This window comes from Perognathus longimembris, chromosome 16 (assembly GCF_023159225.1).
Source record: "Perognathus longimembris pacificus isolate PPM17 chromosome 16, ASM2315922v1, whole genome shotgun sequence".
Classification (NCBI taxonomy): domain Eukaryota; kingdom Metazoa; phylum Chordata; class Mammalia; order Rodentia; family Heteromyidae; genus Perognathus; species Perognathus longimembris.
In genome coordinates this window covers 58,842,987-58,860,843 of record NC_063176.1, presented here as the reverse complement: position 1 = coordinate 58,860,843, position 17,857 = coordinate 58,842,987, and the positions used below count along the sequence as shown (strand labels likewise).

Below are 17,857 nucleotides of genomic sequence, written 5' to 3'. Positions count from 1 at the left end.
AAAAAAAGCAATGTTTGAGCCAGGCACCAGTGGCTCACATCTGTAATTCTAGCTAATCAGAAGGCTGACATCTGAGGATTACTGTTCAAAGCCAGCCTGAGGACTGGGGAGGTAGCTTAGTGGTAGAATGCTTGCCTAGCATGCATAAAAGTCCTGGGTTCGATTCCTCAGCACCACATAACAGAAAAAGCCAGAAGTGGTACTGTGACTCGAGTCGTAGAGCTCTAACCTTGAGCAAAAGACGCTCAGGGACACTGCTCAGGCCCTGAGTTCAAGCCCTGGAACTGGCAAAAACAAACAAAAAATAATAATAAAGCCAGCCTGAGAAGGAACATGTATGAGACTCTTAATCTCCAATTAACCACCAAAAGCCAGAAATGGAGCTGTGGTAGAGCTCCAGCCTTGAGTGAAAAGGTCTGGACAGTACCTAGGCCCTGGGTTGAACCTCTAAGACTCACACCAGACAGGAAGAGGGGAGGGGGGTGGGGAGGCTAACTAGATCTTCCCTTGCAGTGGCTTTTCTACCTCTGCTCTTTAGGGCTAGTCAGAGTTCCTAAGAAGCCGTGTTCTTTCAGGGAGGAGATTCCTATTCATGTGACGCCCTCCTTCAAACTTTACTATGCTTAATTCCAAAGAATAGAAGACCATCACCCAGCAGTCAAAAATGCCCTGGAGAGCTATCTTTAGAAAGGAGGTCGTGTGTGAACTCCAGCCAGGAGTGCTGAGTAGGCTACAAGGTGCAGAAGGGAGCCAGAAACGTCCCCAGGAGAAACACCACAGGACCCCACAAAGACAACTGCCACCTAACAAGACTCGGCCAGCACACCCTTCACAACTTCACTAGACTTGTGGCTGCGCTCATCTTCCAGCTGGGCAAGGTGAAGGGCGCCGCGCAGGTGAACGGCAGAATTCCTCGGTCCCGGACTGTAACCGCGGGCCTCCCCGGCTCTCCCCCCGGCGCTCCGCACAACGGGGGTTCTGGCAGCACCCGCTCTGACAAAGCCATCATGAACCTGGTACCAGAGGAACCCACGCGGTTCGCACCTGCACACCGGCTCCCCAGCCTGCCATCCACTCGCGGTTCAGCTTCCAAGGTCTGCCAAGGCAAGGAGGGGCCTCTGCCACCCACCACCCACCTTCAGAACGCACATCTTACCTCAGAGACCCGCCAGCAGCGAGCCAGAGTCCTAATTTCAGGGCGGAAAACGCCAGCAGTGGGCGGGGAGGCGCATGCGTAGAAGAAACCCGGAAGAGGTCCCAAGTGAGTGTGCTCGAGGGAAGACTACATTTCCCACAATACGCGGCGCCGTCCGTGGGGCTCCGACCGAGGCAGTGGACCATGGGTCCTACTCCGTGCCAAAGCCTAGGTCCTAGGTGGTTCGGGCAGGTGGGGACCTTTCTCTCCCACCTGCGGGAGTGAGAAGAAATGCTTCTTGGAAAACCTGGTTTATCTCCTGAGACATTAAACCAGAAAATTCAGTGTGCAGAGCGTTAGATAATCTTGTTTTTAAGCAAGAAAACTTCATGTATAAAGTCAACCGACTAGACTGGACAACCATTTCTCCTTCCAGTGTTGGAACTTGGTATTGACTGAAGAACACTACCAAGGAGGAGGACACCCTTGAGTCTACACCGACATAATGCTCACATGTGTCATGAGCTCTGGCTACTCATCAAGGTGCACAAATCATGGGTTTCAGTTCCATCTTGTCTGTGGAATTCCTTTAGCACTGTACTGATCCAGAATAATGGACGGTATTGATTTCCACTCCGTCTGTTCTCCAAAAAGGAAGTACAAATGGCCAAAAATACATGAAGAAATGTTCAGCCTCCAGGATAGTCATAAAGGTAATTCAAACCAAAACGACTTTGAGATTCCAGCTTTACTAGTCAGAACAGCTATCCTAAAGGAAAAATCAAAATTTGCAAGGATGTAGTGGGAAAATTATATTTCCACTATTGCTGGGAATATAAACTAATCCAGCCACCATGAAATCAGTTTATAAGTTCTTCAAAAAACTAAACGTTGAACTACCACATTGGGCATATATCTGGTTAACTCAGCATGCCATACAGATGCCTGTGCATCTGTTTCTTATGCCTTTATACACAACAGCTGTGTCATGGAATCATCCTACATGCCCATCAAGTGATAAGTAGATTAATAAAATTTGGTGTATATATGCACACAATGGAATATTATTCAAATAAAGAACAAAATTATTCCATCTGCAGGAAAATGAATGAAACAGAAGATCATCATGTTAGTCAAATAGACCAGACTCAGAAAGATGAATATCACGTTTTCCTTCTTTCATACCTAGAATCTAGACTAAATATATGAGGGGAAAACAGGGAAGGAAGGAAGAAAAGTTCCTGGGGATGTGAATATGAAAATATCACAGTGAAACCACTTTATACAAGTAATATTGTCAAAAACAAATTATAATAAGTGAAAGTTAAATATACGTTTATACTCATAATAATACAAAGAAGAATATTTAGAGATAAAATAAATGAAGGACGATTTCTCTCCACTGAAAAGTGTGAGATATTAGGGGAAATGAAGCATGGTAAACAGAAGCCAAAAATTCAAAAACTCAGCTAAAAGCAAATACAGAAGACTGATCTTCATCTATCAACTTCCCATAAGATTAAGGAACCAAAGTTGTTTTAGGGGAAAAAGAGGCAGGATAGATTCGGGAAAATAAGGCCTGGTGAATAGCAGCTAGGAATTTAGAAAATGTGTTTAGAAACATAGAAACACATCTTTGTTTTAACCCTTGCACGCTTTCATAAGTTTCAGTATTAGCACTCGAAAAAGAGCAAGAACTTCCTCTATCTGACCTTGCCTGCTGGCCCTAATTAGTTTGCACTAAAAACTGAGGGGAAATATAATTTTAAAAAGACATGTCTTGCTGGGTGGCAGGTGGCTCGCACTTGTAATCCTTGCTACACGGGAACGTGAGTATCTGATGATTGTGGTTCAAGGCTGGCCCAGGCAATAAAGTCTGTGAAACTCTTAACTCCAATAAACTACTCAGACTAATCAAGAAGTGGCACTGTGGCTCAAGTGGTAGAGCACTATCCTTGAGCACAAAGAGGCTCAGGGACAGTGCCCAAGCCCTGAGTTCAAGGCCGACTAGTGAAAAGCAAACAAACAACAAAGACATGTATCATGGAGAAACAAATGCGTGGGGGGAAAAATGGTTCCAACTGGCACAAATGAACACTTTGTGGCAGGATGCATCCATCATCTCAAGGATAAATATGTTTTATGACAGGCTTATTTTTCCTAAAGGGAATGCCCAAACATAATGGTCATATATTTAAAGTACAGGTCAGTCTTGGAGACTTTTACCTCCATGTGGTAAAAGTTCAACACCAAGAGTGATTAAGAGCCAAGATAAACACTATTCTTTGTGTAACTTTAAGTCAGACACTGACTTTATCATATAAATGCCCCTAATGTCAAAGAACTCGGTGTTTCTCCCTTTGAGAAAACCCATACCCTATTATAGAGTGATGCCTTTTTGCTTGTCTGTTTCTTGTCTGCTTGCCTGCTTATTCAATAAAGCTCTGCGAAGTTTTCTTACCATTAGGACTTGTCCAAAAATTCTTATTTTATAATCAAAGTCAAGGACCCTAAAAGTCCCTACTTTCTCTCTCTCTCTCTTTTTTATTGGGGGGGGGCCAGGCCTGGTGCTTGGACTCAGGGCCTGAGCACTGTCCTGGCTTCTTTGTGCTCACAGTTAGCAGTCTGCCACTTGAGCCACAGCGCCTCTTCTGTATACATGGTGCTGAGGAATTGAACCCAGGGCTTCATGTATATGAGGCAAGCACTCTTGCCACTAGGCCATATTCCCAGCCCCCAGAGTCCCTACTTTCACAAACCCTCACCTGGATATAGTGACACTCCATGTTCACTTCAGCATTATTTACAATGATCAAGGTATGGAAACAAGGTAGATCTCTCTCTCTCTCTCTCTCTCTCTCTCTCTCTCTCACACACACACACACACACACACACACACACACACACACAATACAAAAAGGAAGTCTTGCGTTTATAACATAGATGCACCTAAGGGATATCATGCTGAACAAAATAGGTTGGGCACAGAAAGATAAAAAACAAAATAATCTCACTTATATGTGGAATCTAAGAGAGTATAAAGACTCTTGGAAAGGCAGGGGAATACAAGATAAGGTAGATCTGTGGGCACAGCTGCACTGGATTCCAACTAATCCTAGGGCCCTGGAGGACCGCTTTCACAGCCAACCAACCCCCACTGAGTCAAGAGCTGGGCCTCTACATCCCAGCCTCCACCAAGCAATTACTCCAGGGGGAAAGGTGTGCTCCAGGACTTAAAAGTTCTCACCAGCCCAGCTGGGCGCAACTTTCCAGAGTCCCGTGGCGAAGGCCGAGCTTCAAACTCGTGGGACTCTGTGGTAGAGGACAGCGGGGGTCGGGAGCTCAGGCGTGGGGGATGGCTGGAGGCCAGAGCTCACTCTCCGTGGGGGCACCGGAACTGTGTTCGCCGGGGGCGAGGCCACGGAAGAACGGGACGCACTCCCCTTGCGCATTTCCGGCGCGCCCCAAACCGGAAGCGCGCGGGCGCCAAGCCTTCAAAGCCGTGCTGGAGTGGAGGCGGCTCTCGAAAGTGGAGTGCAGTTGCGACCTGGCAACCCGGCGCAGTCGGTAGGCGAGATGCGGTTGGGCTCCGGCGCCTTCGCCGCCACTTGCGTAGCAATTGAGGTGGTCGGAGTCGCGATCTTCCTTCGGGGATTCTTCCCCGCGCCGGTTCGTTCCTCCAGGACAGAGGACAAACTAGAGCCTCCGGCGCCCGAGCCCGCAGCCGGTATGAACCTCTCTCCCCAGCTGCTGTGCTTCCTGGGTCTCGCTTCCGCAAAGGACGCTCTGCCAGGGCCTCAGTGTTTTCCATTTTTGTCTCCACTCCCAGAAACCATTTGTACTGTCCCAGAGACGTTTTGTGTGTGTTCCTAGTTCGTGGCAACCACAGCCACCAGATCTACCTAGGTCACAAAGTAAGCTCCATATTTGGCCTCCGCCTCTCTCTCCATTGGCCCCTCCTCTTTCCTGTTAACCATTTGTATCACTAAGTTCTCGACCCCCCCTCCCCCCATCCTTTCCCCCCTGTAAAACACAACTGGTGAAATTCCTACCAAGCCTTGGCGTTTTCCTCTGGTACTTCCCTCCTTTTTTATCCCCAGTGGTTAAGGCCATTCTGCATTAGAACCCTTCTTGGCTCTTGCCCTACACCTGAGATAAAGTTTCTGATTCAGGACAAAGTCCACCCAATAGCCGTGTAAATACCTTGTAAGCCAATCCATCCCTCCCCTCCCTCACCACTACCTGCAAGGCTATGGGTTTTTTTGTTTTTTTTTTTTTTTTTGGCCAGTCCTGGGCCTTGGACTCAGGGCCTAAGCACTGTCCCTGGCTTCTCAAGGCTAGCACTCTGCCACTTGAGCCACAGCGCCGCTTCTGGCCGTTTTCTGTATATGTGGTGCTGGGGAATCGAACCTAGGGCCTCGTGTATCCGAGGCAGGCACTCTTGCCACTAGGCTATATCCCCAGCCCCCAAGGCTATGTTTTTAAGTCAAGCTCTCTTAATGTCCCATTCCAGGACCCTCTTGTAAGGATTTCCCTGTGGCAGAACTCACCACACTTAAGAGCAGTTCACTACATGTTATTGAGAGTCATCGAAGCCTACTCACAGCAAAAATCCTCTTCCTTCCCTTACAGGACCTATCAAAAACAGGCCATCTTTTGGATTAGGATACATAGGTGTGACTGGATATGTGCTTGAGAAATAGATTATGAAAGTGCTTGTTTAAAATTTAATTTTAGGTCAGGCAATGTGGCATAGTGGTAGAGTGCTTGCTTAGCATGCTCGAAGCCCTAGGTTCGATTCCTCAGTACCACATAAATAGAAAAAGGCAGAAGTGGCACTGTGGCTGGAGTGATAAGAGAGCTCAGGCCCAGAGTCCAAGGCCCAAGACTGGGAACCAAAAAAAAAAAAAAAAGTGCTATCCTTGAGGAAAAGAAGCTCAGGTACAGTTCCCAGGGCCCTAAGTTCAAGCCCAGGACTGGTTCAATAAATAAATTTAAAATTCATTTGTACTGTGTTCGAACACCTTTAGGCACCAGTTCCAACTGGACCAAGCTACCACCACCTCTCTTCAGTAAAGCTGTTATTGTGCTTATCGATGCTTTGAGAGATGATTTTGTGTTTGGGTCAAAGGGTGTGAAGTATATGCCTTATACAACTTACCTTGTGGAAAAAGGAGCATCTCACAGTTTTGTGGCTGAAGCAAAGCCACCCACAGTTACTATGCCTCGAATCAAGGTAAATTTCACTCAGTGGTTTATAGTTTGGCTCTTCTACTTGCAGACCTACTTTTAACTAAGTGGAAATTAGTTTGACACTCTGCATTTATCTGGGTCAGTACAATGCTAAAGTTATCCCAACTGAATTCCAGGATTTGTGCACCTTGTTCAACAGACAGAGCTCATGTGATTATCATGGTCAGCCTAACCCAAGAGATGTCCTCCTCTTTGGTAACGTTCTTTAGTCATCACTTGGTTAGTTCCAACACTGGAAGGAGATATGGTTGTGCAGTTTAGTGTCTTGTCATTATACATAAGAAAACAAATGTAGGTAAGTTAATGAAGTGCCTAAAACTTTGATATGTGAATGGTCAAACCAGTATAATCTGGCCTCAACTCCTTTAGTACGTCAACCTGATGAGAGTGGTTTTGAAATTAATGGTGCTTTGCCCAAGAATTATGAGTAAGTGAAAAAGTTAAACTGTGGATTGGCTTAAGAAATATTTATTGTGTAACTACCATGTGCTCATATTGCAATGAATGCAATGAATGGTATTTCTGCCTTACTGGGGATTTATTCTCCAGGGAGGTACGTAGCCATTAAAGACAAATGAGCAAAGGAGTAAATATACAGTTATAGTGTGATCAATTCATGACTGAAAACCAAAACATGGATACACAGTGATAGATGTGGGGTTCAGTTTAGATTATGGGGACAATTTTGGGGCCACATGATATTCCTGCCTCCCATACTGCATTTTTTGATCCATGGTCTAACATGAATGTTTCTTCCTTCAGGCATTGATGACGGGGAGCCTCCCTGGCTTTGTTGATGTCATCAGGAACCTCAATTCTCCTGAGCTGCTGGAAGACAATGTGATAAGACAGGCAAAAGCTGCTGGGAAGAGAATAATCTTTTATGGAGATGAAACATGGGTTAAATTATTCCCAAAGCATTTTATGGAATATGATGGTACAACTTCATTCTTTGTGTCAGATTATACCGAGGTCAGTCTTCAAAATAGAGAAATATGTTACCCTAAGAAGAACATGGCACTGCCATTTCCTGCTGTGAAGTAATGTTATTTTTTGTGTCATTACTTTATAGAGTAGTTCAGAGAGACTATAGAATCATTTGTACACATAATCATTTACAAATGGAGGCATTAACCCTGATGCATGTGTGAGTCAAGATCTGCAGGTCCCAAAATGCAAAGCACCAAGGTCACAAGAGGTTCAGGAAGGGCCACACAGCTGAGTAGCTATGAAAGTGAAGTCTGCAGCTGAACAGTCTGCTGGCCCTATGAAGGGATGCTTAACTGATAATATCTTCATGACATGTCTTTTTCAGATATAAAAGAGTTTGAGTGTTGTTTCTTGCCTCCAAGAATAGTCTTTTTGTAGGACTGCTGGCTAACCTAACTGGCTATCCTTTGCCCTTCATTACCTGACAGCAACTTGGGCCTGTTTAACTTGCTCATTTGTTTAGTTTTAATTAAGCCCAGTAGTGATTTCACAGAAAAAAAACTTCTTGTCAGAACAGCCCTTATTTATTTTAATTATTTGTATGAAATGTCCATAAACTAGAGGCATTGAAAAAACAAGACAAAACAGTAGGCATAAAAGCTTAATCTGAGCCAGGAACTGGTACCTCACACATATAATCCTAGCTAAGCTACTCAGGAAGCTAACACGTGGAGGATTGTGGTTCAAAGCCAGCCTGGGGAAGAAAAGTCTGTGGGAAGCCAGCAAAATAATGGACTTGTAGGTATGGCTCAAATACCAGAGCACCAACCATGAGCAAAAAGGCTGAATGAGAACATGTGATCCTGAGTTCAGGGCCCTGTACCTGCTGGGGGGAGGGGGGGAATGCATAATCTAATGCTAATGTACATTTATTTATTTATTTTGGCCAGTCCTGGGGCTTGGACTCAGGGCCTGAGCACTGTCCCTGGCTTCTTTTTGCTCAAGGCTAGCACTCTGCCACTTGAGCCACAGCGCCACTTCTGGCCGTTTTCTATATATGTGGTGCTGCGGAATTGAACCCAGGGCCTCATGTATACAAGGCAAGCACTCTTGCCACTAGGCCATATCCCCAGCCCTCATTTTTTTATTTTTTAATAACAGGATTTTTGCTGTTTGTTTTGGTTTGGTTATTTTGTCTTTTCAGTTCCTATGAGTCCTGTTATCTTAGATAAACTCCTAGATTTGGCTGTTGATTTTCCCTTGGGAAGTGAAGATCTGGAGAAAATTGGAAAGCTATATATATGTACTTTTCTTCTCCAAAGGTGGATAATAATGTCACAAGGCATTTGGATAGAGTATTAAAAAGAGGAGACTGGGACATCTTAATCCTCCACTACCTAGGACTAGACCATATTGGCCACATTTCTGGGCCCAACAACCCCCTGATTGGACACAAGCTTCGTGAAATGGACAGCATCCTGATGAAGATTCACGCCTCACTACTCTCAAAGGTGAGGCTTACTGTGATGTGTTACATTGTGACAAGAGTTTCATTTCTTTTTCTTTTCCTGGGGCTTGGACTCAGGGCCTGAACACTGTCCCTGACTTCTTTTTTGCTCAAGGCTAGCACTCTGCCACTTGAGCCACAGTGCCACATCTGGCCATTTTCTCTATATGTGGTGCTGGGGAATTGAACCCAGGGCTTCGTGTATATGAGGCAAGCACTCTTGCCACTAGGCCATATCCCCATCCCCAACAAGAGTTTCATGTTGCCAATATTTCCTAAGAGGAATGTAACTGCCTGAGGGAGTACCACTTCTATCAGTCTGGCAGCTGGCAGCCATGCTTGAGCTACAGATGTTGCCACACAGACGCACTCCATTTTCCTGGCAGCCTGGGGTTATCTTGTAGATTCCTGTTCCTAGGCAAACAGTCCTTCTTGGAGTTTATGTTCTCACCAGGAGAGGCAAATAAAAACATAGTAAGCAAGAACTCAAGCATACCAGAAAGCTGCTAGTGCCACAGAAAAACATGGGCAGGAGGAAGCAACATACCTATTCCAAAGAGGCTATATTTAGAGTAGTCTTATTGGAGGATATGTACAGTGTGAGTAGACTTGGAGAAAGGGATAGACTTATATGTCTGTGCAGTTGTGTGCCAAGGGAAGCTGCAAGGGTCAAGTGGATCCCAGCTGTTATGACAGTCAGCAGAGGTCTGGGCAGAGAAGCCCTGTACATATCATAACTCAAACACCTCGCTGAGTACTGTTTTAACAAATAATCCTGCAAGATAGATCTTGCAGTATCTCCATCAACAGATGAGAAAGATAAGGCAAGGAGAGTTGGGTCTAAACTCTCATAATCTAGAAGTACCAATGATAAGTACCCTGCTATCAGAGGCCATAACATAACCCTGTTGTGTTCTGAATTATGTGCAATTCTTTTTTCCCCTATGATACGGTCTAATCAAGATTATATCCATTCTTCTATCCTAATATAGCTAACAGGTTTTCCTTTGCCTTCCAGGAGAGAGAGACTCTCTCACCTAATTTGTTGGTTCTCTGTGGTGACCATGGTATGTCTGAGTCAGGGAGCCATGGGGCCTCTTCCAAAGAGGAAGTAAGCACACCTCTGATCTTAATCAGCTCTGCATTTGAAAGAAGACCTGGTAAGAATTAGGAATGGCTGGCATGTGAATAACCACATTTGTCCTCCATTTCCAAGGGACAGAAACTTCAGCCCCAGACTGGGAAATTTATAAAGAAAAGAAATACATTTCTCAGCTTTGCCAGTTGGAGTTGGTCTCTGGTAAGGGCTGCTGCCTCCTCCTGAAGTGGTGCCTTAATTGTGTGTCCTCCAGAAGGAAGGGATGCTATTTTCTTATATGGCTGAGGAAAAAGGACAAAATGGATCAAACTCTATATCCCACCCTTATGGCAGCACTGAATACTTGCCAACAGACTACTTCATACTGTTGGTACTTTGGTGATTAAATTCAATCTCATGAATATTTTAAGTGATGCATTCATGCCAGAGCAGAATAATTCTGTAAAGAAAATTCATCCATATGTGTTTTGGTTTCCTAATGGTACTATTTATATAGGAGATACGTGATAAATGACGGATTGTTCGTTCCACTTAATCTGCCAGTTTCAAATCATGGAGTATTACTTCTAATTATAATCTTTTTTTTTTCTTTTTTTCCTGATTGTGGGGCTTGAACTCTGGGCCTGGGCTCTGTCCTTGAACTTGTCGGCTCAAGGTTAGTGCTCTACCATTTTGAGCCACAGTGCCACTTCCAGTTTCCTGGAGGTTAATTGGAGATAAGAGTCTCACAGACTTTCCTGCCCAGGCTGGCTTTGAACAGTTATCCTCAGATCTCAGCCTCCTGAGTAGCTAGGATTCCAGGCCTGAGCCACCAGCACCCACTTCTTTTTATGTACTACTGTGAAGTCATGGATTTAATCATACTATTTCATTTCTATTCACTGTAGAAACTATTTTTAATATCCAAAGTGCCAAATCTATGGCTGACTGCATCCTCATATCAGTACCTCCTGAATCCTTTAAAGCAGACCAGAGTGGTACCCGCTGGCTCTGCTGTTTTCTGGCTACACAGCATTGCTGGCTGTGTTGCCTTCTTCGTTCTTGGAGTCTGACCAGCTTCTCCAAGTTAGCCAGGTTTTTCAAGTGTTTGAGGACCAATGTCTTAATAGGAGGTAGGTGTACATACTAATCTTGGACCTGTTAGGTTTCTTGACACAGCAAAATAAGATGATCTTGAGTTTGTATTGACATTGTAGCTCACATTCACAACTATAAAATTATGTCTAGATCTTGTTACTATACTTCCCCCAAAGCATGTAGATTTGGTAGTTAGCACATAACACAAGAGACACTTACGTTATCACACGGTAGACATGTAGCAGTATCAGATCTGTCCTTCTGATGTTTGCACTCACCTAAGCTGAATATAGCCTCACTCTGCTCTACTGGGAGAAGCACCTGCTACTTCTCTGAAGCCACTGAGAGATCTGGGACAAGTTTCTTAGTCAGGGATAGGTATGTGCCAGAAAGGAAAGCTTAGAACATTCTGAATCCAGAAGATCTTACCCTCATTTTTGTTCAGAGTTAACAATAGGCATCATCAAAGTGACTAGGCTTTTTTTTTCTTTGTTTTAATTTATTTATCAATTGAACACAAATTTTTTTGACAAGGTGTTGTGCAAAAAGGGTACAGTTACATAGTAGGGCAGGGTGTATATTTCTTGTGATATCTTACGCCCTCTTTTTCTTTCCCTTCTCTAGGTCAGGTAGACATATATACAATATACAATTTATCAAGAACATATACAGTAGCCACGAGGCCAAGCCCAAGAAAATTCACCTAGGGCTTTAAATGTAATGTGGACATTAGACAATATGTCAACAGTAGACTTATATGAACGTACATACATAGCTTTTGAGCTATTGTATTCCACTGAGAGGTCGATTTTTGACCGTTATATGTTGAGTAGTTGTTTGGTTTTAGTTACATACTGTTGGGTCTCTGCCCCAATCCTGTGGGAAATACCACCTGACAAGCAGTTTTTGGTTTTACAGACCTGGTCTCTACTGTCTCTCCATCTCCCTTTCTTAACAGTCATATATCAGGGAGATCATGCCCCTTTGTTTTCTGTGTTCTAGGCTTGTCTCGCTCAACATTATTTGTTCGAGTTCTGACCATTTCCCTGCGAATAACAATATTTCACCATTCCTAATCGCTATGTAGTATTCCATTGTGTATAGGTACTATATTTTTTGGATCCATTCATCTGTGGAGGGGCATCTGGGCAGTTTTCATATTTTGGCTATTGTGAATTGTGCCGCGATAAACATGGAAGTACAAATGTCTTTTTGATATCTTGGGACTTGCTGTTTAGGATAGATGCCTAGGAGTGGTATGGCTGGGTCATAGGGTAGGTCTATATTGAGCTTTTTGAGAAACCTCCATACTGTTCTCCAAAGTGGTTGTACTAATTTGCACTCCCACCAACAATGGAGAAGGGTTCCTCTTTCCCCGCAACCCCTCCAGCATTTGTTGTTGCCTGAGTTCAGAGTATAGGCCATTCTAACTGGAGTGAGGTGATATCTCAGGGTTGTTTTTATTTGCATTTCCTTTACTACCAGGGATGTTGAACATTTCCTCATGTGTTTCTTTGCCATTTTAATTTCTTCTCTTGTGAAGTCTCTCTTTAGCTCCTTTGCCCATTTCCTAATTGGTTTATTGGGCTTGGAGGGGCTTAGTTTTTTGAGTTCTCTGTAGATGACAGATATTAGGCCTTTGTCTGTTGCTGTGCTGGTAAAGATCCTTTCCCATATGGTTGGCTGTCTTTCTAGTTTGGTGTCTATGTCCTTAGCTGTGCAGAAACTTTTTAATTTGTAGTAGTCCCATTTGTCGAGTCTCTCCCCTATTTGTTGTGCCCCTGGGACTATATTCAGGAAGTTCCTTCCTGTGCCTATAAGTTCTAGCATCTTTCCTACTCTGTCCTTCAGTAGTTGCAAGGATTCAGATCTGATATTGAGGTCCTTGATCCATTTGGAGTTGCTCTTGGTGCATGGTGATAGGCTAGGGTCTACTTTGAGTTTTCTGCATATAGCTGCCCAGTTCTCCCAGCACCAGTAGTTGAAGAGGCTCTGTTTATTCCATTGTATGTCTTTGGCTCCTTTGTCGAAGATCAGCTGACTGTAAGAGTGCGGTTTTATTCTAATCCATTGGTCTTCCGATCTGTTTTTATACCAGTACCAGGCTGTTTTTGTTACGATGGCCCTGTAGTAGAGCTTGAAGTCTGGTATTGTGATACCGCCTGCACTGCTTTTTTTGCCTAGAATTGCTTTGGCTATTCTAGGTCTTTTGCTGTTCCATATGAATTTATGGGTTGCTTTCTCTATTTCCGTGAAGAATGTGACTGGGATTTTGATAGGGATGGCATTGAATTTGTATAACAATTTGGGCAATATGGCCATTTTCACTATATTGATTCTGCCTACCCATGAGCATGGGAGGTCTTTCCATCTCCTTGTGTCTTCTTTGATTTCCCTTATTAGATTTTTATAGTTCTCATTAAATAGGTCCGTCACGTCCTTGGTTAAGTTGATCCCTAGGTACTTTATTCTTTTTTTGGCTACTGTAAATGGAATTGTTTCCATAATTTCCTTTTCTGTTTGTATATTGCTGGTGTACAGAAAAGCTGATGATTTTTGTGGATTGATTTTGTATCCTGCTACTTTGCCAAAATGGTTTATTAGGTGTAGGAGTTTGGGGACTGAGTTTTTTGGGTCCTTCAGATATAAGATCATGTCATCTGCGAACAGGGATAACTTGATTTCTTCCTTGCCGACGTGGATCCCTTTGATGTCCTCCTCTTGCCTTATTGCTATGGCTAGGGATTCCAGCACTATGTTGAAAAGAAGTGGGGAGAGTGGGCATCCTCGTCTTGTTCCTGAGTTTAGGGGGAATGATTTTAGTTTCTCCCCATTTAATACAACATTAGCAGTTGGTCTGTTGTATATGGCTTTTATAGTTTTGAGGAATGTTCCATCTATTCCTGTTCTCTCTAAAGCTTTTAATAAGTATGGATGTTGTATTTTGTCAAAGGCTTTTTGGGCATCGACTGGGATAATAATGTGATTTTTTATTTTAGTTCTGTTTATGTGGTGAATTACGTTGATTGATTTACGGATGTTGAACCATCCTTGTGACTGTGGGATGAAGCCTATTTGGTCATGATGTATAATTTTCTTGATCAGTTTCTGGATCCTGTTAGCTAATATTTTATTGAGGAGCCTTGTGTCTGTGTTCAATAGTGATATTGGTCTGTAGTTCTCTTTTTTTGTTGGGTCTTTGCCTGGTTTGGGAATGAATATGATATTAGCTTCATAGAATGAGCTTGGGATTTCTCCCTCTGTTTCTATTTCACGGAAGAGTTTGAGGAGTATGAGTATTAGCTCCTCACTAAAGGTTTTGTAGAATTCGTTGGTGAATCCATCTGGGCCTGGGCTTTTCTTTGTTGGGAGGTTCTTGATTACCTCCTGTATCTCACTGTAAGTTATTGGTTTATTTAGTTGACTTATTTCTTCTTGGTTCAGTTTGGGCAGTTTATACTTCTCTAAGAATTGATCCATTTCTGTAAAATTATTGTTTTTTACTGAATAGAGGTTCTGGAAATAGTTCCTTATGATTGTTTGAATATTGTGTGTACTTGTTGTAATTTTTCCGGTGGAGTCTCTGATTTTATGTACATGAATCTCTTCTCTTCTTTTTTTGTAAGTCTTGCGAGGGGTCTGTTAATTTTATTTATTTTCTCAAAGAACCAGCTTTTAGTCTTATTTATTTGTTGAATGGTCTTTCTATTTTCAATCAGATTTATCTCTTCTTTAATCTTGTGATCTCTCTCCTCCTAGTCATTTTAGATTCGGTCATTTCTTGTTTCTCCACTTGTTTTAGTTTCATCGTGAGATTATTCACCTGCTCTGCTTCCATTCTTTTAATGTGAGTGCTGAGGGCAATGATCTTGCCCCTCAGTACTGCCTTAGCTGTATCCCATAGGTTTCTTTGTGATGTATTTTCATTGTCATTGTGGCTTATGAATTCGTTGATTTCATCTTTAATTTGGTCTGTGGCCCAGGTGTTGGATAACAGTGTGGGGTTTAGCCTCCAAGAGTATGTATAGCCTCTGTGGTAACCGTTGTTATTGAGGGTTACCTTTAATCCACTGTGATCAGATATAATACATGGGATGATGTGAATACTTTTGTATTTGCTGAGGTTCTTTGTGTGGGCTATGACATGGTCTATTTTGGAGTATGATCCATGTGCTGCTGAGAAGAAGATGTATTGGGTCTCTGTAGGGTGGAAGATTCTGTATAGATCTGTCAGATCCATTTGGGCTGTGGTGTTACTTAGGTCCTCAGCTCCCTTGCTGATCCTCTGGGTGTTGGATCTGTGGGGTATTTAGGTCTCCCACTATGACTGTGTTTGCGTCTATCTTGTTCTGTAATTCTGTGAGAATTTGCTTGACATATGTGGGGCCTCTTTTGTTCGGTGAGTATACATTTATCACCGTGATGTCTTGATTCTGGATTTTTCCTTGTATTAAAATGTAGTGTCCTTCTTTGTCTTTTTGAGTTGATTTTAATGAAAAGTCCAGCTTGTCTGAGATCAGGATGGCTACACCTGCCGTTTTGGTAGGTGCGTTTGCTTGGAAGATCTTGCTCCATCCTTTCATTTGGAGCCTGTTTTGTCCCTTGCTGTAAGGTGGGTCTCTTGTAGACAACAGATGGCAACTTTTTGTTTGCGGATCCATTCTGCCAGTCTGCTCCTCTTTTTCCGAGAGTTTATACCATTTATATTCAAAGAGATCAAGGATAAGAGTGTTTTTTCTCCTTCCATTTTCTTGTTGGGCTGTTTTTTCCTCTTTTTTTTTTTTTCCTTGTCTTTAGTGAGCTGCTCTTTCTGTTTCTGTTTCTATCTGTGTGTCCTGTACGATCTCTGTTGCTTGGGATTCCCCTCTTAGAATTCACTGTAGGGCTGGTTTTTTATTCACATACTCCTTTAGATCCTCTTTGCTATGGAAAGATCTGGTTTTCCCTTCGAATGTGAACTCCAATTTCGCTGGATATTTAATCCTAGCTTGCATATTGTTGGCCTATAGAACTTGGATGTTGTTCTTCTACTCACTTCGTGCTTGGTAGGTTTGTGTGGAGAGGTCTGCTGTTATTCAGATCCTCTTCCCATTGTAGAAAATTTCTTTCTTCGTTTTGGCTACATTTAGAATTTGCTCTTTATTCCTGAGATCTGAAGTCTTGAATATTATGTGCCTTGGCGTGGCTTTTCTCGGGTCTGGCCTGCCAGGTGTCCTATAGGCTTCGGTTACCTGGATGGGGTCCCTTGTGAGATTGGGGAAGTTTTCTGCAATAACTTTATTGAAAATATGATGAAGCCCTCTGCTCTGGTATTCGGCTCCTTCTTCTATTCCAATTATGCGCAGATTATATCTCTTTGTCCATTAGTTCCTGGATTAGTCTGCCCTGAAGCTTCACCGTTTCTTGGAGTGTGGTAATTTTCTGGTTGTTGTCGGCTGCTTCATCGTTCAAGCGAGAGATTCTGGATTCCAATGGTCAATTCTTTGTGCTGTGGATTCAATTGTGGAGTTTATGGATGACAGAGAGCTATTTATGGTTGTCAGATCAGCTCTGATCCTGGAAATTTCTTCCTTTAAAGAGTTGTATTTTAAATCTATTTTTTCATGCATTTCACTTCTCAGGATGTTAAGGTCTTCTTTAACGGAGGTTTGCATTGTATCCATTTTTGCTTCCATTTCTTTCTTGGCTTCCTGGATGTCCTTCAAGACTTCCACTCTAAACTCCTGGAATTGTTTTCTGATTTCGTTTCTAACATTTTCCATCATTTCTGTTAACATGGCCTCATTTGCTTTTTTATTCTCCATCTCCTCTTCAGTTGTGCTGCTTTTTGGAGCTGGCTAGTTGGCTTGCCCTTTGATGAACTGTGTTATATTTCTTTGTGATTTGTGCATCTGGAGATCTGTGGGTGGCTTCCCTGGTTTGGTTTTGTGCTGGCTCCCTCTGGTCCGTCAATGGGAGCCTTGTGCCCTGGTGTCCTGTCTCTGGGTTTGGGTTTGGCTGTTGGACCTTGCTTCCCAATGGGTGAGCGTGACCTTCTCGGTTGTTGCTGAGGTGGTCACTCTCCCTGCACTTGGGGGCCAGTAGGTTCTGTGTCTTTCTCTGCGGGACAGTGTCCTGCCGCTGTGCTGTGCTGACCCTAGCGTGCCCCTGTTGGGGGTTTGTTGGTCGCTAATTCAGCGTAGCGTGGAGGCTTATCTCTTCTTTGGTTCTTTTTTCCACTCTGTATCTTGGTCAGAGGAGCTCACCTCTCAGGCAGTTCGTCTTCCTATGTGGACCGCTCCGGGGCCGGTGGTGTTGGGGTGCAGCCCACCCACTTGTGCAAAATGCGCCAAACTGAGTGGGCACGGGCCGATGGAGAGCTCAGTCCTCCTACCAGAGCGCCTACCAGAGCAGGCGCCACTGTGGCCCCGCCCACCTGATCGGGGTACGCCTACCAGAGCGGGCGCTGTCGCCGGGGGCCCCGCCCACCTGTGCGCTGTGCGCCCACTACAACGGGCACTGCCGCTGTGGCCCCGTCCACCTGAGCCGGGGTACGCCTACCAGAGCGAACCCCAGGTTGCTTGCGCCCTCCCACGAGTCTGCTGTGGGGGGGGGGGCGATATGTGTGGGGCCCATTGGGATCAACTGTCCAGGTGCGGGTTAGCGCCCTCAGCCTGCGCCTCCCCTGTGAGAGAGGGGGCGTGATCAGGCCCAGGTGTCCCTGCTGTGCTGGTATTTTCCACCAGCACCTGTGATTTTAATTGTAAAGGTCCGCGAGGTCCACTCACCTCGGGTGGGGCTTGCACTGCCGGCCGTCCCCCAGCCCCTGTTGGGAAGGGGGCAGGGCCAGTTCGGCCAGTTCCGGCTCCTCGGCGGC

General features: G+C 44.1%; 1 protein-coding gene across 6 annotated transcripts in view; it reads left to right on the top strand.

The window, feature by feature from the left end:
• The first annotated feature begins 4,605 nt into the window (after positions 1-4,605).
• The window catches only part of Pigg (phosphatidylinositol glycan anchor biosynthesis class G), a 32,689-nt gene continuing 19,437 nt past the window's right edge, over positions 4,606-17,857 (top strand). For 5 of the 6 annotated variants that reach the window (XR_007213514.1, XM_048363905.1, XM_048363904.1 and 2 more), the window contains exons 1-5: positions 4,606-4,862; positions 6,166-6,371; positions 7,151-7,360; positions 8,641-8,829; positions 9,844-9,985. Coding sequence is in view for 5 of the 6 variants with exons in the window: in XM_048363905.1 (XP_048219862.1) it covers positions 4,712-4,862; positions 6,166-6,371; positions 7,151-7,360; positions 8,641-8,829; positions 9,844-9,985 (898 nt within the window). In the remaining variant the exon portion in view is untranslated. Of the gene's footprint in view, positions 5,050-6,165; positions 6,372-7,150; positions 7,361-8,640; positions 8,830-9,843; positions 9,986-17,857 lie in introns of all 6 variants that reach the window. The other variant, XM_048363902.1, reaches the window with a different exon arrangement.